Genomic DNA, 25,648 nt, shown 5'->3' with positions numbered 1-25,648 from the left:
TTACCCATTGAGCCATTTCCCTAGTCCCTTCTAGAACAATCTTTTAGGAGGACAGCTTGATCTTTTGACAACTGAATAATCACAGGAAGTAATAACTGTCCTTTGTTGTTGTTTTGAAATAGGTTTTCATGTAGCCAAGACTGGCCTTGAACTTTTGATCTTCATCTCCTGAATGCTGGGATTGTAACACTTTACCTGAGTAATTGCTGCAATTTAATTTGAGTCCTTTGTGTTTAACACCCATTTTGGCAGTATTAATTGCTTGAATAAGAGAAATTTTTGGAGCCATTAATAAGAAATTCCTTCCAGGGGGGCTGGCTCAACAGTTAGTACTGGTGGTTTGCTTTTTGGTGTGTGTGTGTGTGTGTGTGTGTGTGTGTGTGTGTGTGTGTGGTCTTTTTGAGACAGGGTCTCTCTGTGGCCCCAGCTGTCCTGGAACTCACTGTGTAGATCAGGCTGGGCTTGAACTCAAAGAGATCTGCCTGCCTCTGCCTTCTGAGAGCACTGGCTGTTTTTACAGAGGACCCAGGTTCAGTTCCCAACACCCACATGGCAGCTAACAAACATCCATAGTTCCAGGGGATCTGACACCCTTTTCTGACCTCCACAGGGATTGCATGATACTTACATACATGCAGACCATACACTCATACACATAAAATAAAAATAATAAAGTATTTTAAGAAAAAGAAACTCCTTCTATCCTACATTTGAATACTAACTTTGAACCAGGCACTATACCAGGGTGGGCTGTGACTGTAACTCAGTAGTAGCATGCTTGCCTAGGATGCCCAACACTCTGTGTTCCGTTCCCAATACTGCTTTTTTAAAAAGAAAAGAAAGAATAGGATTAAAACAGTTTCTGCCTTCACAGAGTTTTCAGTCCTTGGGAGAGGTAGATACAGCTACATGATGCTAAAAGATGTTGAATATGTAAAAAAAATGGAAATCTAGTACTGTTTGAGTGCTGGAATGTCTCTAACCTGGAAGAATATGGAGAACCTTTACAAATATAGGGGCAAGAGTTGGCCTGTATGTCATTTTGGTTTGGGGTTTTGAGATAGGAACTTGTTATGTAGCTCAAACTGGCTTGAACTTGAGGCAATTCTCCTGTACCCCAAGTGCTGGAATTGCGAACACACACTACCATGCCTGCCTTCCTATATGTGTCATTTATCCTTTTGATTTTTATTTAATGCTAGATTCAGCAAAGGTGATGTGAGAATACCCTTTATAGGTGTTTGCTTACAAAAGATTTATGAATTAAAGCATTGATGTCAAACTGCTTTCATAAATTCAGCATCACCTGCTGAGTTTTCATAATTTTAATTGTTAACAGTTTAGATGTTAAATTTTAAGTGTAAACTCTTGAAATAAGGCCGTACTTGTTGGTGCACGCCCATAATTTCAGTATTTAGGAGGCAAAAGCAGGTGAATCTCTGAGTTCAGAGCCAGCCTGGTTTACATTTTGAGACCCTGTCTCAAAAAAAAAAAAAAATCTTGAAGTTGTAGGGAGGACTTTGAAATAGGTGGTGCCTTTTTAGTGGAAATGTTTGTAATGTAAGAATTTCCCTACATTCTTTGTGAGGGCAAGAGTCAGAACACGGGTATTGAAATAGGAGTGCTGGGGCTAGGGAGACGGCTCAGCAGTTAAGAGCACTGGCTGCTCTTGCAGAGGACCCAGGTTCAGTTTCCAGCACCAACATGGGGGCTAACAGCAAGCGGTTCATAACTCCAGTTCAAGGGGATTTGACACCCTCTTCTGACCTCTTCAGGCATTACACGACATGGGTACACTTAGATACATGCAGGCAATACACTTAAACACATAAAAATGAAAATTAGATACTGAAAAAATGAAAAGGAGTATTAAGAGATATGATGGAACTGGAGGGATTTGTGGACTTTAAAATGGTTACAGTTGGTAAGAAAATCCACTGTGAGGTCTTAGAGAAACAGCACTATGTTAAATAATTTAGAAAAAAACTAGGATGATGGCAGTTTTCATCACAATCATTTTTTGAAAGTTTAGTAAGAGATGGAGTTAACTTTAAAATACTGGGATTTATGTGAGACAGCCCACTTTCAAAGACCAGTAATTCTCATCAGTTCTTAGATTTTGGAAATTAAGTGTTTCTGTTAATAACATCTAAAGGGACACCCATCTATTGTTTGTAGATTTAAAAAGATCTTAATCTTTTTTGAGACAGTCTCCTTTTAGCCCCAGCTGGCCTAGAACTCACTATGTAGACCAGGTGGGCCTCCATCTCACAGAGATCTTGTGTGACTCTGTTCTGGATCTAAAGGTATATGTCACCACTCCTGGCAGGATCCCTTAATCAGTAATCCTTTGTTACTGTATGGATATTTCAGAATGTTTGTTGGCTGGGCTGGGGAGATGACTCAGCAGTTAAGAGCACTGGCTGGTCTGGCGGAGGACATGGGTTTGATTCCCAACACCCACAAAACAGCTAACAACTGACTAACTCCAGTTCCAAGGGACTCTGACACCCTCTTCTGACCTCTGTGGCCATTGCACGACATGGGCACACTTACATGCAAGCAAAATACTCATGCACTTAAAATGATAGGTAGATAGATAGGGAAGAAGGGGAAAGGGGGGACGGAGGAAGTTAGTTGGGCCTGTGAAGTGGTTCAGTGGATAAAGCCATCTGGCAAGCCTGACAATCTGACTTCAATCCCCACAACCCATGTCAAGGTAGGAGAGAACTGGAGAGAACCAGCTCCACAACGTTGTCCTCCCACCTCCATGATTGTGATGTGGCATGTGCCTACACACATTCACACATAATGCACACGCACAATAATGATTATAATTTTAAAATTTTTTAAGGAGATTTGTTAACTATAATCAAATATTAAGACCTGATCTCACTTTGGAAGCTTTACTTTGTAAGGTCTCAGTTTTTTTATACTAGACAAGGATTAAGTGATTGTCACTTCCTTAGTTAAAACCCAGTGTGTCCTAGTCAAAATGATGACTTTAGTTTGGTGCCTAGTAGAGTGAACAGACTAGGGAATTCAGGTACATTAAATAGAAGTAGTGAATGAAGTAGACTTTTTTCCTTCTGTGTTTTCAGAAAATACTTGAAAATGTTTAGAGCAAATGACTCGTTCCGGTAAAATAAGCAGTATGGATAAGGCTTCACTTTGTCTCATGCAGCTCAAAGAAAATGAACGGCACCCTGGACCACCCAGATCAACCAGATCTTGATGCTATCAAGATGTTTGTGGGCCAGGTTCCACGGACCTGGTCTGAGAAGGACTTGAGGGAGCTTTTTGAGCAGTATGGTGCTGTCTATGAAATCAACATCCTAAGGGATAGGAGCCAGAATCCTCCTCAGAGCAAAGGTAAGGATTCCCTTTTTTTAAAAAAAAATTTGTTATTTGTGTGTGTGCGTGTGTGTGTATGTGCGCGCAAGCATATGTGCAAGTGCATGAATGAAGGTAAGAGGACAACTTGAGGGAGTTTGTTCTCTCCTTCTACTATGTGGATAACCAGGAGTTAGTGAACTAATTGCCAGACTTGGCGCCAGCAAGCACCTTTACCCACGGATCTGTCTTATTGGCCCAGGTTTTTGCTTTTCTTTTAAAGACAGGGCCTCCCTGTAGGTACAGTTGGCCTGGAATTCACTAAGTAGTCCAGGCTGCCCTCAATATCCTGGATATCCACCTGCCTCTGTCTCTTGAATACTGGGATTAAAGTTGTGTACCCGACCATGCCTGGCATATGTTTGCATTTTTTAACGGTAAAAAGAAACTGAGTTTTTATTTTTACACTGTATATTCCATCTCTTGTGGTCAGGGTGTTCTTGTGGTCATACAGAGGAAAACGTCCTTTTATAGTAGCTATATCTTATAACCCAAACATATTTAATGGCTTAAAAATAAAGTATTAAGGTGACCTCATGAGGATAATTTGTCAAATGGGTCTGTGCAGTTCTTTGTAAGTGCTGTTAAACTCAAGTATCAGATCTGTGTGCCTCATTTCATCTCAGAATGGAATGATTAAAATAGAAGTAAACCAGCCACATGAGGCTTTTGACTGTAGTAAGCTGAAAGATAAAGACTGTTCATATACCCACAGATTTCTTGGTGTTAAAAAGCCTTGCAGGATGGTTTATCAACTGAGAAGAACTAAAATTAGGCAACTTGTTCACTGCATCCTACAAAATGAATAGGAAAAGAAAAACTAGGCTGCTTCCAAAAATATCACAGCATGGACATGTCAGGAGACTGATGGTAGCATTAGCTCTGTCTCATACACACAGACACATTCTCATTTTCCAAATGACCAATTTCAGAGTGATTTTTCTGTGAAAATTGTTCTATAGTGCAGATTTGAGCAAATGTGATTATTAAGTTTGAAACCTACTTAGTAGCAGAGGATCCAGATTTGGCATAGTTCACCAAAAATAAAAGTTCTAGTTTCTGAAAATGTCTGCCCATAAACATTCAAAATCCTAACTGCAGGATGATTTTAAAAGAAAATTATTGTATCTCATGGGAATATACAAGTGTCAGAACATTGTATAAGAGCCTCCTATCCCTCATCAAGATACAACGCACAAAATCTACAAAGTTTTAGACAGCACCAAGTGTTGTTAGAAGCTTGATTATTTGATAGAACAAAGAATTCAGAAAAGAAAGTTAATGTCTTGCTCATAAGTAACTATACTTTAATAAGTGATATTTCTGTTTAAGATGTAGAAACTGACTGTGCTGTAGGTAGTAGTTTGTTCTGAGAGAGCAAAGAAAAATGGAGCTCCCAGGAGACTGCAAACTGAGTCTGGGACTTTGTCTTATTTGTGGCTTTGTCTTGTTGCTCAGCATAATACCTAGAGTTCCTGGATAGATTAAATAGAATGGCACCTAAGCATTCTAAAGGAAGCACCTTAGCTCTCTGTGGTTATGCAAGACCGTAATCTCAGCTCTTGGGACAGTGGAGGCAGGAGGATCAGGAGTTCAGTGCACCACTACACCCGACTGAGGATGTTACTTTTTAAGCATTTTTCTGTTGTTCTAGTCTCCTTATATATGCATACTAGGCAAGTATTCTAACTCTAGCCCCTTCCCAGTCATATTAAAAGTCTTCTTTAAGGCCAGGTGTGGTGGTGTACACCTTTAATCCCAGCACTTGGAGGCACAGGTGGTAGACTGGGTTACATAGTTAAGTTCTAGGCCAGGCAGGGATACATAGTGAGACTCTGCCTCTAAAGTCTTCTTTAGCTGCTCCAGTAACTTCTGTGTGAAAAAAAAAGCCTTTTTTAACATATTAAAGGGGAAAAAAGGCCTCCCTGGAGACAAGTCTCATGTAGCTCAGGCTGGCCTTGAACTCCTGATCCTCCTGCCTCTACTGTCCCAAGAGCTGAGATTACAGTCTTGCATAACCATAGAGGGTTAAGATTAGTGAGTTCCAGGACAGCTGTAGCTATGGGGAGACCCTGTCTCAAAAAGACACAAAAAAAAAAAAAAAAAAAAAAAAACAAAACAAAAAAAAAAAAAAAAAAAAAAAAAAAAAAAAAAACTAAGTAACATCCTGTACCCCAGCTTCTCCTTTTATCCAGTTGTAAGTAACTCAGTCCTCTTGAAGTTAGCATAGTGATGGGAATATTGTAGGAATTGTATGTTTTCAAGGCACTGATTTGATTTTGTTAAATCTCCTTTATTCAGGGTGCTGTTTTGTTACATTTTACACCCGTAAAGCTGCATTAGAAGCTCAGAATGCTCTTCTTTTATGTGTATGAGTGTATTGCCTGCGTGTGTATAAATGTACCCGTGCAATACCTATGGAGGACAGAAGAGGGCTTTGGAACCCCCTGGAGTTAAGGATGGTTGTTCTGCCATGTGGGTGCTGGGATTCGAACCCAGATCTTCTGCAAGAACAATCATTGTTCTTAACCACTGAGCCATCTTCAGCCCCAAGAAAGTTTCTATAAGTAAAAATGAAACAATTATAATTTTTACTCACTGAGCATGCTTATACATATCAAGTACATACTGGAAAACATTTGAAGGAAAGGTGTAATTGCTTTGAGAATTAATGTTGAAAGGAGGATAGAAAGAGAACATTACAAAGAAAAGAAGACAAACTAAAAGTAGTTCTCTTACTGCTGAGAGTCGTGGGTATTTTGAATTCATGACTCACATTCTGTCTATTCTTATATTTTTGTGGGGAAAGATCATCAGGCAGACATGAGTTCAGAGAGGATTCTTAACGCTGTAGTTTTCATATGCCTTTTAGAGTCTTCATTTATATTTTTGAATGCCATTAATAGGTATGAAGATAATACCTATGGATTTTTTGTTTTTAGATGCATCATCCTATACAGATGAAACCTGCTGACAGTGAAAAGAACAATGGTAAGCAAACATCAAGTCTGCTCTGTGTATTTTTTTCTGTTTGCTGTTCTTATGATATCTACATTGAATTGTGCTACAAAAGTCTACATTGGCTCAATGTGGCAAATAAGGAATATAGAATTAATAGATTTTATAAGATCATATTAGGACAGACTAGCTGGGTGTGGTAGTGTACACCTATAGTCACAAGCATTTAGGAGATAGAAGCAGGAGGATCTCAGGTGTGTGAGGCCAGCCTGGGTTACTAAAAAACAACCAACTAGACAGACAAATAGATAACCTAGAATGAACTAGAATGTCCTTGATAAGCATAATTTCTTATGGATAGGACTAAAGGGCAACACGAGCAAGATGGGAAGGCGAACTCCTGGTATTTCAGAACATAGAGTTTCCTGAGCTGGTGATCGGTAGGGATAAGGCTGTGTTCAGCTAGTTGCCACGATATTGAAGCCCAGCAGCAAGAAGCTAGATGAGTTGTCTGCTGTCGCCCAGGTGTTTCTGGAGCTGGAGATGAACTCAGACCAGTGTCATCTGCAGGAGCTGAGTATGACAGTCAAGGAAATTTAATTTGTTGGTGATCATAAAGCTATAAATATTATCTGTTTTAGTCCCAAAGCTGAAATCTTCCCCAAAATTGCAATTCTGGCTAGTTCATGAATTGAACAAAAAGTTCAGAGGAAAACCTGTGCTCTTTATTGCTCGGGGAGAATTTGTCTTAAACCAACATGGAAAAAGCTACATAGAAACCAGCAAACCATCCCAGGAACTACACTACTGACAGCTATACTTGGTGTTATCCTTGAGGATTTCATCTTCCCAAATGAAATTGTGTAGATTCATTCCTGTAGAAGCCGTAGAAAATTGGATAGCAGCTGGCATGTAAAGGTTCATTTGCACACGAAGTATAGCAGAGCAGTGCCGCAAGTTCTTACAGTGTTGACACGAAGCTCATAGGCTTTGATGCTAATTTTGAATTCCCAGTTTCAGCTAGACCAAAAATGACCAAGGTCTCAATTGACACCCCACCCCCTTTTTATTTTTATTTTGGAGACAGGTTCTTAGTTTATTGCCCTGGCTGGCTGAAACTCACTGTATAGAACAGACTGGTCTCAAACTCACAGACATTTGCCTATCTCTACTTCCTGAGTGCTGGGATTAAAGGCCTGTGCCACCACACCTGGCAAACCTTATATTTCATACCCACAAGACTAGCCTTTAAAATAAACCTGGTAATCTGTTAATCAGATTGTGTTCTTCAAGAGCACAAATTCTCCGTATTTCATTTCATCTAAATACTTCAAAATATATATAAATACGTTACCATAGTTATATCATTGTATCCCTGATAGGATTCAAACCCAAGAGATCTGAGTTGAATCTATGCTAGTGATAATGTTCAAGCCTATTCTGTTTGACTCTTTCAGCTGTGGAAGACAGGAAACTGTTTATTGGTATGATTTCCAAGAAGTGCACTGAAAACGACATTCGAGTCATGTTCTCTTCATTTGGACAGATAGAAGAGTGCCGGATATTGCGGGGACCTGATGGCTTGAGCCGAGGTGGTACATTTTACAGCTTTTTAAAAGATAATTCTCTCAATGTGTAGTCTCTTTATTAAACTGAACTAATAGAAGGTAGATCCCTAACCACCATAGATGAAGAAGTTGGGCCAGCCGCCTCTTGCTGTATACTCCTAGGTTTTTGTCATTCCTCTTATTGATTGATTAATGTTCTCCCAAGTCTCCTAAGGAGTCACATTCTGTCCTCTCAGTGTCTCTTTTGGTGTTGGTGAAACCATTTTCTCCTCCCATTTCCTTTTTTTTTTTTCTCTTCAAGACAGCTTAGGATCCTTGTTTCTCTCTCATTTTTTTTTTTTTTCATTTTTTAGTTTTATGTGTACTAGTGTATTGCCTCTATGTGGGTAGGTTCACCCGTGTCGTGCAGTGCCCACAGAGGTCAGAAGAAGGCGTCAGATCCCCTGGAACTGGAGTTACTGACAGTTGTTAGCCACCATATAGGTGCTGGGAATCTAACCCAGGTCCTCTGCAAGAGCATACAGTGCTCTTAACCTCTGAGCCATCTCTCCAGTCCCTCTCAAACATTCTTTCCTATTTCCTATTTTAGTACCCTGTTGAGACATATGTGTCTACTGTACCAGCTCATGAGCCCCCAAAGGGTGCGATCATAGTTGTACTGCTAATATAGTGGGCACACAGTAGGTGTTCTGTTATATATATTTGCAAACGAATATTCTTCTCTTACCAGGTTGTGCATTTGTGACTTTTACAACAAGAGCCATGGCACAGACAGCTATCAAGGCCATGCACCAAGCACAAACCATGGAGGTAGGAGCAGACAGGTATAAGAGGGAAGAACCCCTTGCCTGACAACGCTGGAACATGCCTATCAGAGTTCAGCAGCATGCACATTGCACTACCCTAAAATTTAAAATAACCAGTCTCTCCAGGTGAAAAAAACTTGATGCTCTCTTAAAATTAACTTACTGGAACCAGATATGGTAGTGTATACTTATAGGCCAGCTACTCAGGAGACTGAGGCTGGAGGATCACTTGAGCACAGGAGTTTAGGACCAGCTTGAATAGCATAGTGAGTCCCCCATCTCAAAAATAACTGAGAAATGAAATTGCCATTGGAAATTGCCCCTTTACATTGTCTTTTGCCACTAGTATCTATTAGGACAATCAGTTGTCAGTGACGATAATTACAATACAGCCTGCATATTAACAATGAAGGATTTTCTTCCCCGCCTGCAATGCAGAAGGAAGAAATTTTTTATTTTATGTGTATGTGTGTATTGCCTGCATGTAGGTAAGTGCCCCCGTGTTGTGCAGTGCTCGCAGAGGTCAGAAGAGGCTGTCAGAGCCCCTGGGACTGGAGGTACGGACAGTTGTTAGCTGCCATGTGGGTGCTGGGATTCGAACCCGGGTCTTCTGCAAGAACAACCAGTGTTCTTAACTGCTGAGCCATCTCTTCAGCCCAAAAGGAAGAAATTTTGAAAAATAGTTTTTGCATTTATTTTGTGTGTGGCACACACACACACACACACACACACACACACACGCACTGCAATGTGCATCTGGAGCTCAGAGGACAACTTGTACGGGTTGGTGTTCTTCCCCTGGGGGTGCTTCTGGGGAATTAAACTCGGGTTGTCAGGCTTGGCAGCAAGCATCTTTACCCACTTGAGCCATCCTCCCAGCCCCAGAAGAAAGAATTTGACCCTTTGATTTTGGTATTTTCTTAGGGCTGCTCATCACCTATGGTGGTAAAATTTGCTGATACCCAGAAGGACAAAGAACAGAAGAGAATGGCCCAGCAGCTACAGCAGCAGATGCAGCAAATCAGTGCAGCATCTGTGTGGGGAAACCTTGCTGGTCTGAATACTCTTGGACCCCAGTATTTAGCAGTGAGTCCTTGTGGTTTGCTTTCTGCAGACTGTGCAAGCTTCCGGCTGTTTCTTCCTCTGCTGTCCCTTGCTAACAAACTGACACTTGCAACCTTTGGCATTTAGACATTTTACATAAAAACTTAGGCAGTATGATGTTCTCTGAGTCATTTCCTTTCCTTGCTCACTCTTTGCTCATGTGCCTTTGTTTCTGTCTTGAGGTGTTTGCTACAATTACAGTGAAATTTTGGTTTTGATTTAAAGAGTTATAAAAGTTTTAGGTTTTCCCATCTCCGAGAGAAAAATTCTTGAGAAAATTATTATTATTGTTATTATTAACTTCTCAGCATCATTTTCGATGTCTCATTCTACAAGATGTAGATAGTATCATTAAAATCCTTCTGAGTCTTCCCTGAAAAGCATAATAAATGCCTCTTTCAACAAACTGAAAAGTAATTAACATGGATATATTAAGTGAGAATTACAGGCCAGGAATAGTGACACATGCCTTTAATCTCAGTACTTGGGAGGCAGTTACATAGTGAGACCATCTCAAAAACAAACAAACAAACAAACAAAAAACCCTCTGAAGCCACAGGTACTGAAATCACTAGATTTGTACAGTCATTTATTCCTTAGCCCTCATTTTCAAACACTAATTCTGTATGGAAACAGGAAAAGTAATTATTTCGGTTGACCAATGATGAGTTTAGTTAATTTATTGCCCACTGGTTTCCATATTTCTAAAATGTCAAAAAACTGCAAGTTTATTATAACTAGTAATATGTCTCTAAAGTTTGCTTTTAAAAAAAGGTAGAATGTTATATTTCAATAGATTATTTCTTAGTTAAGAACATGGCGTATAAGGTCAAAGAGATTTTAGTCTTCTGTCAGAATAGTGCTTTGAAAAGTATTTCCATGATACACATTTGCTTTTTGTACATTTTTTAGGCCCCTTAAGGGAAGCTTCTCTGCTGTTGTTAGTATACCCAACAAGTACAGGATATAGTCTGTGCCAAGAGCTGTGGTCTTTGTTAGTTAGACATGATCCTGCTCTAAGAGCTTAGGGAGGGAATGGAGGAAACAAGTACAGTATAGTATGCACAGTCCACTGGTTGTGACTGAACACATTGTTCAAGGTATTTCAGAATACAAAAATGAAGGCATGTGAGTGAGTGGACTGTGAGAGTACATTGTCATTAATTATGAGGCTCTTTCTGGACTGTGTGGATTTGAACCAACTGATCTCTTACAGACTAGTGCAGTGCTCCTTTGTGGGGGTATTGGCCCCTTTAAATAGTAACAGTTATATGTGTGCACATTTTCCCCCATTCTCTTTCTAGAGGTTTGTTGACCTCCTGAAACCCATCCATGAACCCTGCCCTAGAGAGATTCATGATGGCAGAAGAACCAAGTCAGATGTTTATAGGAATGGTAAATAAGTTGAGTAGAGGATCTAAAAAAAATAATCAGTTTTTCTATAAAGAATAGTAATTGAGACGTACGGCTTTAATCCCAGCACTTGGGAGGCAGAGGCAGGTGGATCTCTGTGAGTTCAAGGCCGGCCTGGTCTGTATAGTGAGTTCTAGGACAGCTGGGGCTACAGGGAGACCCTGTCTCAAAAAGACCAAAAAAAAGAGAAAGAATAGTAATTGAGTTTGAATGGAGCATTTCAGCAGGTTAATTAGATGGAGGTTGTGGTTTGTCAAGATACAGAGTTCAGTAAGCTCACAGACAATCCTTGGAAAAACATACTGAATCCAGCCAGGTGTGATAAGCAAACTCCTTTAATCCCAACACTCAAAAGGCAAAGGTAGGTGGATCTCTGAGTTCAAGGCCAGCCATAGCTACATGGTAAGACCCTGCCACAGAAAACCAAAACAATAGGGTAGAGAGATGGCTCCATGGTTAAGAGCACTGGCAACTCTGGCAGAGAACCCGGGTTCAGTGAGTTCGAGGCCAGCCAGGTCTACATAGTTCCAAGCCAAAAAATATGATGGATTAGATGGATTAGTGGATGGCTGGACAGTTACATGGATGGATGGATGGATGGACGGACGGACGGACGGACGGACGGATGGATGGATGGATGGATGGATGGACGGACAAATTGACAGACTGGTGATTAGATGGTTGGATAGATGGATAGATAGATAGATAGATAGATAGATAGATAGATAGATAGATAGATAGGTAGGTAGGTAGGTAGATGATAGGTAGGTAGATAGATGATAGATAGATTGATAGATGATAAAATGGAGGGAGGGAGGGAAGAAGAAGGGAGGGAGGGAGTATGAAGTAGATGGTTATAATCTGAAGAGTAAGATATGTTGTCCTAACTAAGGAGAACTTGAGTAAGAGAAACTAGAAATGGCAGTCATTCAGAGCAGACACTAATCCAGTCAGTTGTGCTGCATGGGTCTAGCTTATTCTCTGTGCTTTTTTTGTCCTCTGCTGTGTTGCATTCTGCTGCTCAGAGACTTGAGCTTAGCTCACTGTCAAAACCACACTCTTTGGGACCAGAGCTTTAGCTATGTTGCTCTTGTCCTGTGATGCCATAAGTCTCCTGTTGGCTTGGGAGCTTGTCTTCAACTTTCTTCTCTCTGGGGGCCTCTGCACTCTTGCTTTGCTGTGCTGTAGAGTTATCCCAGATGCAGAACCAGCCCTCACTCTCACTCTTGTTCTGTTTTTTGGTGTAATGTCTAGCTTTATTTGCAGCTCCTTCAGCAGACCGCCTCCTCTGGGAACCTCAACACCCTGAGCAGCCTCCACCCAATGGGAGGTAAGTGTTTCACTGCTGCAGAGGAGCAGCAGCACCCGGGCCAGCAGACCCAGCTACCAACAGCCTGAGAACCTTGTACCATTTGTGCAAAAACTTTTTCACTCGTTGTATAAGGTGAATATCTCAGGATTCAACTGCTTTGTTTCTCTTGTGGCTCTCTTGTTAGTTGGTGCCACATTGCTCCAAGGTTGTCTGATATCCCTCACTCTGAAGTCACTGTAGGGGAAGAAGATAGCAAACAGCCCCTAGGGACCATCCAGGGTTGGGCCATTCAGGTAGAGAGAAAATTCCAAAAATCCTATTCCTACAGTAAAGTAACTCAGTGTAGAAAAGTCAACTCCAGATTCTATGTAAATAGCTTACCCAAAACTGCTAGATCCTAAGGAGTTCACCTGTGTCTTGCATATGTTATTTTACAGATTAATTCATGCTGTTGTTGTTAAGGTACAACACGACAAATACATGGGTCTATAACAAAATGAGGCTCTACAGATAGAGGAGAGCCAGGACTATTAGAAAAGTCTGTAGAGACAGAAAGCAAGGCAGTTTCACAACTGCCTATATTTATTGCTGCTAGGATGGGGTAAGGATAGTCATGGGTATTTGAGAAAGGGAAGATGTTCAGCAAACTGCATTTGCAGTTTGAAATTTTGGTAGTAGTTCACTTTGTCCTAGGGAATTTAGTTTGTTGGTTTTATTTTCTCTACTTCCTGCCCCCATAGTCTTTCCATCATTAGTAAAATGGTTTGTGACATCCATAGCACAGTTCAGATTTGTTGGTTCAGTGTTCCTTAGGCTCTACTTACAAGTCTTCCCTTATGTTTGGTTTGGTTTTTCTCTCTTCTCATGATTAATCTGCTGTCGAAGTAGTTTTTTTTTTTTCTCTATTGCTTCTCCTGTTATGGTTCTTATACATATTTTTTCCTGTTACTCCCTCTGAACCTTCTGAATCTCTGCTTTGTTTTTTGCTTTTTCCCCTCCATTGCACAGAGCACATCACCTTAAGTGTGCATGAGGTGCTTAGATACAATTCAATACTTTACTGTAGGTTGGCAATGCTCCTTTGGGCTCCTGACCCCATGATAGGCTACAAATGTGCTCCTTATTCAGTAGTCCAGCCTTTTATAAGTGTTCACTTGGGAAGGCTATTGCTATTGGATAAGCTAACTCTTCTCTAAAGAAGTGATTTTAAACCTTGCCTCCAGGGTATTGAACTCAAGCCCACATACATGCTAAGCATGTAGTCTAGAGCATTGAGTTAGAACCCCAGCATTTTAGTTTCTTACTGAATGATAACTGAATTTTTTGGAACCCCATAGCATAGCTTGGAAGGCTTATATAGAAGAGTGACTCTTTGTCTGGGACCAGTCTTCAGGCATTGCTGGAATAAATGTCAGGCTGGCTGACGTCTTGTTTTGAATATTACAGGGTTAAATGCAATGCAGTTACAGAATTTGGCTGCTCTAGCTGCAGCAGCTAGTGCAGCTCAGAACACACCAAGTGGTACCAATGCTCTCACTACATCCAGCAGTCCCCTCAGCGTACTTACCAGTTCAGGTAAGTGTATAATAGGGACCACTGTGCCATTGTTTGCCTTGAGCAGATGCTCCATTTAAAGGCAGAGGTTAAGGGGAGGGGCATGCCATCTTGGAAAGGAATTAACACCTCTCTTCAGAGGAGTTCGATTATGAACAACAAAGTTTCATGTACCATTTTTTCTCTCTCTGTCTTGGTCTTTTTGAGACAGGGTCTCCCTATAGCCCTAGCCAGCCTGGAACTCACTTATGTGGACCAGGCTGGCCTTGATCTCACAGAGATCTGTGTGCTTCTGCTTCCTCTGTGCTGGGACTAAAGGCATGCACCCCAATGCCTGGCTTCTTCATCTTTTTTTATTCAAATATTTTGTTTATTTTTTATGTGTATGAGTGTATTGCCTGCATGTAAGTGAGTACACCCGTGACATGCAATGCCTTGGAGGTCAGAAGAGGGCTTCTGATACCCCTGGAACTGGAGTTAAGAACGGTTCACAGCCGCTATGTGTGTGCTGGGAATGGAACCGGGTCCTCTGCAAGAGCAGTCAGTGCTCTTAACCTGAGCCATCTCTCCAGCCCCCTTCTTTTTTAAAAAAATTACATGTGTGTGTGTGTGTGTGTGTGTGTGTTTATGCATGCTCATGCTGCATCTGATGTATGTAGGTCAGGACAACTTGTAGGATTCGGTTCTCCCTTTCTACTTGTAAGTCTTGGAAATTGAACTCAAGTCATTAGGCTTGACAGCCAAATACCTTTACCCACTGAACCATCCTCATCAGCCCAAAGACATTATTTTGTGACTTAAGTAAATCTCCTAATTTTTAGTTTGCTGTAATTATCATTTGTCTCTGACCTATGAGGACAGTTACCAGAATCAGTAATTGTAAAAGCCTTTTTGCAAATATAGGAGTTAGATAGTATCATTCTTGTGCTTTGGTTCCTATTGACAAAAGAAAGCAAATGATAGCTTGTTTAACTCCTGGATTTCTAATAGCAGGGTCCTCACCTAGCTCCAGCAGCAGTAACTCTGTCAACCCCATAGCCTCACTTGGAGCTCTGCAAACATTAGCTGGAGCAACAGCAGGCCTCAACGTTGGCTCTTTGGCAGGTAATGGGCAGCTCCTGGTTGTTAATCAGGCCATGAATTTTGTAGGTACATCTTAACCCTGGTGTAGGTGTACCACTAGAATAATTGGTTGGCCCAGAAAACTTAGAAATAATCGTGAGAATTTGTCAGACTTAAGTTAAACCCAATCTCTGCTGATTAGCTGTAACCTTGGGTCACATTTCTAGTCATTTTCTCATCTATAAGGTTGAATGGTTTCTAAGAAGTGAAATGAGAACATAGGTAAAGTAGTGATGAACACATTGCATATATTGCCTGGAGCATCGAATACGTTCAGTAAACGTTGGCAGCTATTTTCATGGTAGAGTTTACGCACATCTTACAGATCATATGCACTCTTAATCCCTGGTCCCAGGACTCTTGTTTTAACCACATTCCAGCTCTGTGTGAGAAAGAAGTAAAATAGTCAAAGGGGAAAAAAAATGGGTCTAGGTATTTGTGAGTGGGGTCAGTTCTTCCCTGTGCTAGAAAGCAGTCATGACAACATAGCACTTTTTTAATTTGTTTGCTTGGTTATTGTTTTGTTTTATTTTGTTTTGTTTTTGAGACAGGGTCTCATTTTGTAGGCCTGACTGTCCTAGCCTGGAACTTGGCTATGTAAGCCAGGCTGGTCTCAAACTCTCAGAGATCTGCCTGTGTCTGTCACTTGAGTGCTAGGATTAAAGGGATATGCTGCCACGCCCAGCAGATAAGGCTTTTTTTTTTTTTTTTTTCCTTTGGTCTTTTTGAGACAGGGTCTCCCTGTAGCCCCAGCTGTCCTGGAACTCACTATGTAGACCAGGCTGGCCTTGAACTCACAGAAATCTGCCTGCCTCTGCCTCCCAAATGCTGAGATTAAAGGCGTGCACTACCATGCCTGGCACAATAAGGCATTTTTTTAATGTTCACATTAGTAGCAAGGCCTGGTGAATGTTCTGAAATTTGACTAGTTAGATGAATATTGTCACTCAATGAGAAGTTAAAAGGGAGATGAAAGGGCAAATGTGTGTGTGGTGGTAGTGGTGGGTGGGGTTCCCTTAGATATCTCTCTAAGTATAATCTGTCTTTGGCATCAATTGAATATTAATCTTGCTCTTCTCCAACAAAGGGATGGCTGCTTTAAATGGTGGCCTGGGCAACAGTGGCCTTTCCAATGGCACTGGGAGCACCATGGAAGCCCTCACCCAGGCATACTCTGGTATCCAGCAATATGCTGCCGCAGCACTCCCTACTCTCTACAACCAGAATTTATTGACACAGCAGAGTATTGGTGCTGCTGGAAGCCAGAAGGAAGGTGAGTGCCAAGGGAGACTGGGGTCACTGGTGGGTGGGTTACTCCTGCCTCAAAATTGAAAGGCAAGGCAAAGGCCAAGAGAACCGTTAAAGTAGTTAATCAAACTAAGTCCAAGGCCAGAAATAGACCAAGAATTACTGTGAAGTAAAGTGTGCCTTGGGAATGTTTGATGGATGTGACGTGGGTCAGAACCTCTAGATACCCTCTTAGGGTGGGGCTGAAGTTTTTGAATAAAAAAGAAAGTATTAGAATTACTACATTTCAGCCCGGGGAGGTGGCACACGCCTGTAGTCCCAGCACTCAGGAGGCAGAGGCAGGTGGATCTCTGTGAGTTCAAGGCCAGCCTGGTCTACATAGTGAGTTCAGGAAAGCTGGGGCTACAGGGAGACCCTGTCTCAAAAAGACAGAAAAAGAAAAAAAAAAGAGAGAATTACTGCATTTGGGGGGCTGGAGAGATAGTACAGCAGTTAAGACCTATATTCGAATCCCAGCACCCACATGGCAGCTAACAACTGTCCATAACTCCAGTTCCAGGGGATCCGCAGCCTCTTCTGTCCTCCGTGGGCATTGCATGACACGGGTACACTTACCTACATGCAGGCAGTACATGCATACATATAAAAGTAATAGCCGGGCATGGTGGCTCACGCCTTTAATCCAGCACTTGGGAGGCAGAGGCAGGAGGATCTTTGTGAGTTCAAGGCCAGCCTGGTCTACATAGCGAGTTCCAGGACAGCTGGGGCTACAAGGAGACCCTGTCTCAAAAAAGACAAAAAAATAAAATAAAATTATTTTAAAAGAAAATTTTAGAAAAATCACTGCATTTGGGGCTGGAGAGATGGCTTAATGGTTAACACCACTTTTTGTTCTTAAGCACCTATCTATTTCTAACTCCAGTTCCAAGGGATCCAACACCCTCTTCTAACCTCCAGAGGCATTGTACACTTGTGGTGTACTTACAAGCAGGCAAACAGTCATACACATGAAACTAAAAATAATAAGTTTTTTTTTTGTCTTTTTGAGACAGGGTCTCCCTGTAGCCCCAGCTGTCCTGGAACTCACTATGTAGACCAGGCTGGCCTTGAACTCACAGAGATCCGCCTGCCTCTGCCTCCCGAGTGCTGGGATTAAAGGCGTGCGCCACCACACCACGCTTAAATAATAAATATTTTTAAAAAGAATTATTGCCTTTGACAAGAATCTGCTTTTATTTGGGGGAGGGGGCGTTGTTATTGTTGTTTTAGAGGGTTATTAGCTGGCATGTGGATGCTGGGTCCTCTATAAGAGCAACAAATGTTCTTAACCACAGTATCATCACTCCAGGCCCTGAAACCTGTTTTGTTGTTTGCTTGGTTTTTGAGACGAGGGTCTCACTGTGTAGCCCAGGCTGGCCTTGAATTTGCTGAGGTTCTCCTGTCTCAACTCCCTGACTGGTAGGATTATAGGCTGAAACTTGTTTTGATTACAACCCTTCATGCTTCTTTTTCTTGTTCCCTATGGCCTCCAGTTTCTTTACTGCTCTACATGCAGGCCTGCCTGCTAGGTTATGTTTGCATACCTTCCTCTAGCAAGGTAGAACTTTTAACAGCCTTCCATGAGATGGCACATGGCTAAACATTGAGGGGAAGAATCTAGCCATGGGTTCCCTGCCTTGGATCTAGAGAATCTATTTAGTTCCCTCAAAGACTCTTATTTGTTGGGTTTGTGCCAGTTTTAGTATAGATGGAAATGAAAGTTCATTGAGGGTGATGAGCATGCTTAACACCAATACTCTTCCAATCATTGGGTATTTGAAGGTCCAGAAGGAGCCAACCTGTTCATCTATCACCTGCCCCAGGAGTTTGGAGACCAGGACCTGCTGCAGATGTTTATGCCCTTTGGGAATGTCGTGTCTGCCAAGGTTTTTATAGATAAGCAGACAAGTCTGAGCAAGTGTTTTGGTATGTTGGCTTCTCTTCTGGTATCAGAATGGGGTTGAGCATTTTGCCACTGAGAAAGAGAAGGGGCTGACAGCAGAAAGAGCTGGAACTGAGTTTTGGCTGTTGCTTAAGATGGCCTCAGGCAGATTATCTGGCCTCTTTTTTCTCATCTCTGTAGTGGAGGTGATGTTTCCTGCTCACAGTACTAGTCCAGGAAGAAATAATATGGAAATAGCTTGCAAAAAAGAAAGATAAAAGAAAAGGGTAGTACTTGTAAATGCCAGGCTGTATTGTTGGGAACCTAAGTGGTTTCACATGATATCATTTTAAAAGTTTTGTTCCTGTTGAGAACAATTTGGGACTTGAGACTAAACACATAAAGCATCTCTTGCATAAGGGGGACTGATACGCCTTGCCTTGTTAGGTGCCTTACCTAGGTTTCTGCTTTAATACACAGGTTTTGTAAGTTACGACAATCCTGTCTCAGCTCAAGCTGCCATCCAGTCCATGAATGGCTTTCAGATTGGAATGAAGAGGCTTAAAGTGCAGCTCAAACGTTCGAAGAATGACAGCAAGCCCTACTGAGCGTGCTCCCTCCTGAGACTGGAGTGAGAGGGTCTTCTGGTAAGTGTGGGAGGAGCACCCTTAATGATTCGAAGCCCAAAGGCTGTGTGTTGACAGCCCTGGACCCTGATCCCTGCCACTCTCGCAGGCACAGCTTGCCCTGAAGACTCAGCTACTGCCTTCTGTGGGAGTTTCGCTTCGTACAGAGGACAAGTTTGTGATTTGGTTTCCAGTGTTTTTACTTTGGAGTTTAGGTGCCATATCCTGAGGGGGTTTTTTGTTGTTTTTGTTATTGTTTTTCTTTTTCTCTTTATTTAAAGTTTGTTGCGTTTGTAACCAGTGTGTTGAGAAGGACCAACACCAAACACCCTGGGGAAGGGGGAAAATGGTTGAAAAAGATAATCAGAATTTTCCCCAAACCACCACGTAAGAGGACTGAGTAGAATAAAAGGTTGATCCCCAGAATCAACTTCCATGAGTGCACTGATAGGCAGAATGAGAGCTAAGCCCTGGAGAGCAGTGGGGATGGAGCAGCTGAGGTGGCTTCATGCCCAGAGCCCTGGCAGCTAGATATAGACATTGCTCCATAACTAGCTGCTTTCTGTGGAGATACTGAGCTACCACCTATTTTTTTTTTCAGATTTTCATCCTGGATTTCTGCCCTTCTTTCTTAAAGGGGGGGCCAGCAATTCTCAGAAAATAAAGCACCTCTTAAGTTACCCTGAAATATGCGAATAACTAGGAGATAGCCAGTACTAGCTATCCCAACTCACCAGTGCTATTGCATTGCCCTGCCTGGCTGGTGGCTGTTTGGGGGACGCAGCCAAAGAGGTCATTCATTTTTATTGTATTTTAACATGAAATTAGACCATGTCCCATTTCCAACAGCCCCTTTTGGAGAAAGTTTATTGCAGACATTTCCTGGTTGCTTCCTTGTAGTTACCACAACAAGGAATACTGACTACTTCCCAAGCCACAATTTTCTCATCAGGGCAGATCTAAGAAGCTCTTGCAGCATCTATCCAACAGGAACACTATTCATGGGTAGAGTGATCAAAATCTAGTTGGGTGAGGAGGATCCTGCTTCTTGGCATACCTGAATCAAGAGCCCTACAAAGCCAAGATGCCACATTTGCCAGTGGACAGAGCCTAATACTCAAGAAGGTGCAGAAATTCACACCTGCCTCCTTGATTGACCTGTCCCATTGGTTGTATTACCATAGCTGTATGGCAGACCCCTCTTCTAACCACTCCAGCCCCTTCTTCTGCCCCTGGGGACAGAAGAGAGTACAGGACTTTTACAGCCCCCATATGGTTTGAGTGTTCATTTACCTCAGTATTGCTGCGTTCATTTTGTCACTGTGCTTATAGTTTGCTCCCTGCTGCCTCCCACAGGTCTCACTGCAGCCCTTGCCTGTGTCCTACACAGCCCCTGGGCTCTGCTTCTGCTCAAAAAAGCACTCTTGGGCATGTGTACCAGAACAGAGGTAGCACCATTAGCATACAACTATCAGTCACAGCCAGGGCCTGGGTTCCTTGGTCCCTGGAGGCTTAAACCTTAAATTATAAGTCCTGGCCCCTAAAAGCAGAGATCAGAATAAAGGAGTTGCCTTGCTTTTTTTAAAGTCAGGTGGGGGCTCTTTCATTGCCATGTCCCTGTCGGTAATAGACAGGGGTTGACTGTCTTGCTGTTACACAGGTAGTTGTTGGTGTTGGATTATCCCATTGAAGCTGGGACAGCTGTTCTCTTCTCATAGTGATAACTTGGGCCTGTTGTCCTCTTAAGGAACGTGAAACATACTTCTTAAGCTGAACTACGTAAACTTGAATTCTGCACACTGGGAGAAATGTGTCCTGTATTTCAAGATAAAACTGTTCTAAAGGTTTCCAGGGTCATGATGGGATTTTTTTAAATAAATGCAAAAAATAAAAAGAAAAAGAAAAAAGAAAAAAAAAAAAGAAAAAAAAAGCTAGGTTGGGCAGGCGATGTTCTGAATCCCAACCAGCTGGAACCAAGAATGTCGTTTCTATTTTTATAGAAGTTTTATACAGCTCCGGGGTGGAGAATATTTATTACCTAAATTATATCTCTGGAAAAGGCCAGGATTTTGTAGAATCCAGAATGTGATTGTTGTACACACAGGGTGCTGTGTATGATTGAAACTACTGATTTTTCTTTGACCGTTTGCAGCCCAGCTAACCTGCCCGAGGGGAAGGCTAACATTAATGCTGTGAATTGGCGGAGGCGAGAGCTGTGCTCCATTGGGTGCTGCCAGTGCTGTGTCTCCTAACCTTCTGTTCTGTCTTCCTCCTTGGCCAGAACGCTATGCCCTTCCTCTTCCTCCCCTTTACTTCCACCTCTCCCATTTCCACAGATTGGTCCTGGACTCTAGGACCTCGTGAAACCATATTATTCATGGCTTAGAGGCAAAAGTGGTTCTACCAGCTTTGGTACACACTCCGAAGTTCTGTACCTGCTTGTGGTTTCTAAAAGGAGCACTAGCCCCAGCAGGGACATGGTCTGCTCAAGCAGTTAACCTGCTGGTGAGACCCCCGCACTTCTGTTCTCCCCGTTTGCCCAGTGCATTAGCACAGCAGTAGCACTGCCCTTGAGCACAGTTCTCTCCCCAGGCCAAAGATGGTTTTGTGAAGTAGCTCCCCTGCAAGTCTCATGATGTGAAAGGGCTCAGCTCAGAGTGGAGACTGAAGTCAAGTCTTAAGCAGTCCTTTTCTGTTGTATGGAGGTTTCACTTACGATGTGTTTTCTGCTAGTTTTGTTTCTTACTCAGATTATATCATGCCATTGATTTGCCTTCAGTGCAGCCAGACCACTCTCCTGTGTTCCACATGAGTGGCCAGGGCCTGTGTGGAAGCTTAGGGCTTGGATTTCTGAGAAAAAGGGCCGTCCCAAGAGTAAGCAGGAAACTCTGGCCCTCTACCCTAAAGAATCTTCCCCATTCAAGTCAGCATCTTCTGCTCCCTCGCCTCAGGTCTTGACTGGGGAGTGGGAGCAATGCTGAGTCCCTGCTCCCCCAGAGACCATCTTTTCTGATGTGTTGGGTGCTTTGCAGGAAATCCAAGCCTTAGTTTCCCTTCTGTCTCTGGCAGTTGGATGTTTTCTTGGTGTCCTCCATGTCCTTTAACTTTTCCCTGTGTCCATTGTTAGCATGTGCAGAAGTTCCCTGTCATTACCCCTGCCCTGCCCCACCTCCTCATTCCAGGGCTGTGCACAGTGAGTGTCCTGTTCTCTCTGTCTGGATGTATTGCTCTGTGTAACTCAGTGGGTCTCCCTCTTTCTGGTTTGTTTTTTTTTCTAGATTCCTGCCGTTTGTTCATCGTTGTGCCTAAAGCATGTCGATGTGGCGTCAAGTACATCGTCCAAATCCCTGTCTCTTCAGCTTCTCTGATGCTTGAACTCTCACCTTTGACCTTGTGTTGACCTTTGATGCTGATGTGTATTTTTATTATGTTTGTTTCTTTCTTTGTTTTCTTTTTTCTTTCTTTTTTTCCCTTTTGTGCTGCCAAAATTGGTTTTGCTAGAACGACTGCTGAAGGGAAAATATTTAAACTTGCATTTGAATATAAAAAAATCTATTTTTCTAGAACTTCATAAGATAACCACTTGATTTTGTGATTCCAATTCTTTGTAATTGTCTTCAGAGCAGCCCTGCTAGCACATACCGTGTGGTGTTTGTACTTCTGTGAACACACAGCCAGTCCGTTTCTAGGCTTTGTTTCTCTGTGTGCTTAGTTTTAAAGACAACTTTGAAGTAAATAATGAAATAAAAGATGTCACTAAAACCCTTTGAGGCTCCTGAACACATTTTGCTGATACAGTTTTGGGGCTTGAGGAGACCGCATATGTTCTTAATTTTTGTTTTTCTGAGTTCTCAACTGCAGAAAACACCTGAATTCCCCGTCCCTTTTTGACCGAAGGCTTTGGTTTGGGCCCCTGCCAGTCTTTTTTCTTTTTCTTTTGTAGTTCTTCCCGAAGCAACCCTGCCCTGCAAAGCAACCCTGCAGGGAAGCCTGAGGGTCCTCTTGCCCCTTCCCCTCAGCTCAGCTGGCTCACCTCCATGCTTATTCCTACAGTCTCCGCAGCAAAATGTGATGCTTTGAATTTTTTTTTGGCTTTGTATTGTTTTTGTCTTTTTGTTTTGAATTTTTTCTTTCCTACTAAGATTATGCCCAGAAAAAACAAGTTTTGCATGTTTCCTGATGTTTCTTCACACCTTCATATATATCACCTTCACCTCTCTGTTTTCTATAGTTTGTGCAAAAACTGACTGATTTAAGGGGGTTTTAAAGAAGATGTTTTAAATTGTTATGGGGTTGATTTTTTTTTTCCAAGATTGTACTGTTTTATTTTGAAGTGGCAACTTTCTCCTCTATTGCTCTTAGAGTGTTTGCCTGTGCACTTAGACTGTCACCTTATATGGCCTCCAGGTCTCACTGGGGTATCCAGGAGGCTGGATGCTCTGCTTAGAGCTAGCACCAAAGGTGGCTGTGGGTGGGCAGGAGGCTTAGCACATCAAGGCTAGCACTCAGGAGGGAGGGTGCTCCTGACTACCCAGAGGAGGCCGTCTGCGCACTACGGCAATACATCTGCCGGCGCTTTTCCTAGGTGACAAGCACAATACTACAGTCTTCACACTGTTTACAGCCCTGGGCACCAACCACCCTACACTGGCTTTTCACCATGGCTCTGCTCTTACTTAGCTAGTGGAGTCTGGGTAAGGGCAAGAATTTCATTTGGGTGAAGAGCCAAATAGCTACTGTCCCTGGGTGCCAGGTCAGCCAGTTCTTTGATTTCCGAAGGGGAACTTCCCTTCTCTTGTCGCACCATCCAGCCTCAGGGTCTTGGGGACTTGAGGAAGAATGTGAGTAGAGGGGAGAGGCCAGAGGAGATGAGAATATGGGTGGGTCTGTAGAGAGAAGAGGTAGCAGGGAGGAGTTGGACAGATCCCACCTAGACCTAAGCACTGGTGGGACAGAGAGCTGGAAGCAGGATTGTCCAGGGAAGGGTGGTGAGGTGCAGCAAGGGACTTGGGGGGTGGGGGTGGGGAAGGTAGAAGCACTGTCTAGCATCATCCATGCCAGGGTTGATGGAAGAATGGGATTCCAGCAGAATTTCTGCTCTGGGACCCTGCAGGTTGCCCAGTATATTATGCTTGAGGCCATCTTACTAAGAATAAGAAGGGCAGCCAAGTGGAGGCCCAGTGTATGTTAGGCTGCTCAGTGTCTTGGAAGGAGCGGTTGGATGGAAAGAGGCCTGAAGCTCCAGCCCGAGAGCTGCTGTGCGCCCCACAGTCTGATTGCACAGAGCCACCTCTGTTGGCAGGAGGTGCTGAGGCTCCCCTTCCTGTGTATTGAGAGGCCATGTTTGCCAATATATTTTGCTTTCAATTCCAAGAGGAGCTCTGGGAAAACCTGTGGATAAAACCAAATGCCAAACATTGGACATTGTTTCCTTTTCCTTTTCTCTGATTGTTTTAATTGTTCTGTAGTGGTTTTAATGGATTTGAGACCCTGGAGTGGCAGCTGCCTTTCTGATTTCCAGCTGCTTTTTGTGAATAATTTAAAAAGAAAAAAAAAAGAAACTTTACATTTTGGAGACAAACCTGTGTGAGTTTTTTATTGGTACAAACGTTGTATTTAACACTAGGGGTTTTGTACAGTTTTTTGCCTTTTCTACTAGAAAACAATGTAAAGTGATTTCACAATGTGAAGAGAAAAAAAAATTGCCACTATGACCAAACGCACAGTCTGTTCTGCAGCAACAACGGGATTCAATCAACTCAAAGTCTTGATTCAGCCGTAGAAATGCTTTTCCTTGACCTTGTTTGAGCTTTCCTTTTTTCCTGTTTGATTTGCAAAAGAAAATGTCTTTTTTGTGTGAACTTGTGTTGTACTCTGTAGAAAATTATGGATTTTGCTTTAATGGTTTTTTAAAAAAAGGCAAGAAGAGCCCTTAGCGCTTTTCTTACCTAATCACAGTTTGTGTAGTGGATTAAAAAAAAAAAAAGTTGTTAAAAGTTTGGAGCAAAGGAGTATGTGTTTAAAAGGACTCTCCTTTTTTTGTGTGTTTTTCCTTTTGTCCCAATGAGGAACCTAAATCTGTTTTAATTGCACAGACACACGGACAAAAGTCATTTTGTATCTGCCAAGTGTGGTACCTTCCTTTGTTTATTTGCTATTAAACTGTTTGAGAAGAACTGATGTTGTCTTCAGAGTTGTTGATTGCTAAGACTAGGCAGTGGGGGGCCCTGGTGGGGTTTCATCTTGATGTACCTGATGGTGATACAGTTAAACCCACCCAAAGCTCCTGAAGGAAGATATAGTTCTGCCAGAATACTACCTGCCCGATCTACCTGCGTACTGCAAAGTCACTGCAAACATGGGCACACCTGGAAGCATTGTGGCAGCCTTAGTTTTGGTGCTTCTCATTCTTGGTAGTGGCTGCTGTACCACAGAACTAATCCAGACCTGCTTTTGCTCAAGTTCCTCCTCTGTTGCTGCAGAATGGCTAGTGTGAATCTTACATCATGGCAACCTTCCTCTCCAGGCTTTTAAGGCTTCAGTTATTCTAGATCTTTCTCTAGGGAAGCCCCATTCCTAGGCCTGCCTTTAACTCTGAGAACTTGAGGCTCAGCCACTGGGCC

The 25,648-nt window shown here is 42.5% G+C and overlaps 1 protein-coding gene across 3 annotated transcripts in view; it reads left to right on the top strand.

The window, feature by feature from the left end:
* The window catches only part of Celf1 (CUGBP Elav-like family member 1), a 96,301-nt gene extending 71,100 nt beyond the window's left edge, over positions 1–25,201 (top strand). The window contains exons 3-16 of one of the 3 annotated variants that reach the window (XM_029568573.1): positions 3,185–3,372; positions 5,695–5,762; positions 5,825–5,845; positions 6,336–6,384; positions 7,809–7,943; positions 8,650–8,729; positions 9,650–9,811; positions 12,497–12,572; positions 14,001–14,129; positions 15,102–15,212; positions 16,318–16,503; positions 18,300–18,443; positions 18,880–19,046; positions 22,304–25,201. In XM_029568573.1, the coding sequence (XP_029424433.1) occupies positions 3,185–3,372; positions 5,695–5,762; positions 5,825–5,845; positions 6,336–6,384; positions 7,809–7,943; positions 8,650–8,729; positions 9,650–9,811; positions 12,497–12,572; positions 14,001–14,129; positions 15,102–15,212; positions 16,318–16,503; positions 18,300–18,443; positions 18,880–19,007 (1,477 nt within the window). In that variant the 3' untranslated portion in view covers positions 19,008–19,046; positions 22,304–25,201. Of the gene's footprint in view, positions 1–3,184; positions 3,373–5,694; positions 5,763–5,824; positions 5,846–6,319; positions 6,385–7,808; positions 7,944–8,649; positions 8,730–9,649; positions 9,812–12,496; positions 12,573–14,000; positions 14,130–15,098; positions 15,213–16,317; positions 16,504–18,299; positions 18,444–18,879; positions 19,047–19,134 lie in introns of those variants that run through there. The other 2 variants (XM_017800754.1, XM_017800753.1) reach the window with 2 other exon arrangements.
* Positions 25,202–25,648: the final 447 nt, after the last annotated feature.

Source organism: Nannospalax galili, unplaced genomic scaffold, assembly GCF_000622305.1.
Source record: "Nannospalax galili isolate Female #2095 unplaced genomic scaffold, S.galili_v1.0 scaffold1200, whole genome shotgun sequence".
NCBI classification, from domain to species: domain Eukaryota; kingdom Metazoa; phylum Chordata; class Mammalia; order Rodentia; family Spalacidae; genus Nannospalax; species Nannospalax galili.
Note: the sequence above shows the minus strand (reverse complement) of the source record. Positions and strands in the feature narration are given on the sequence as shown.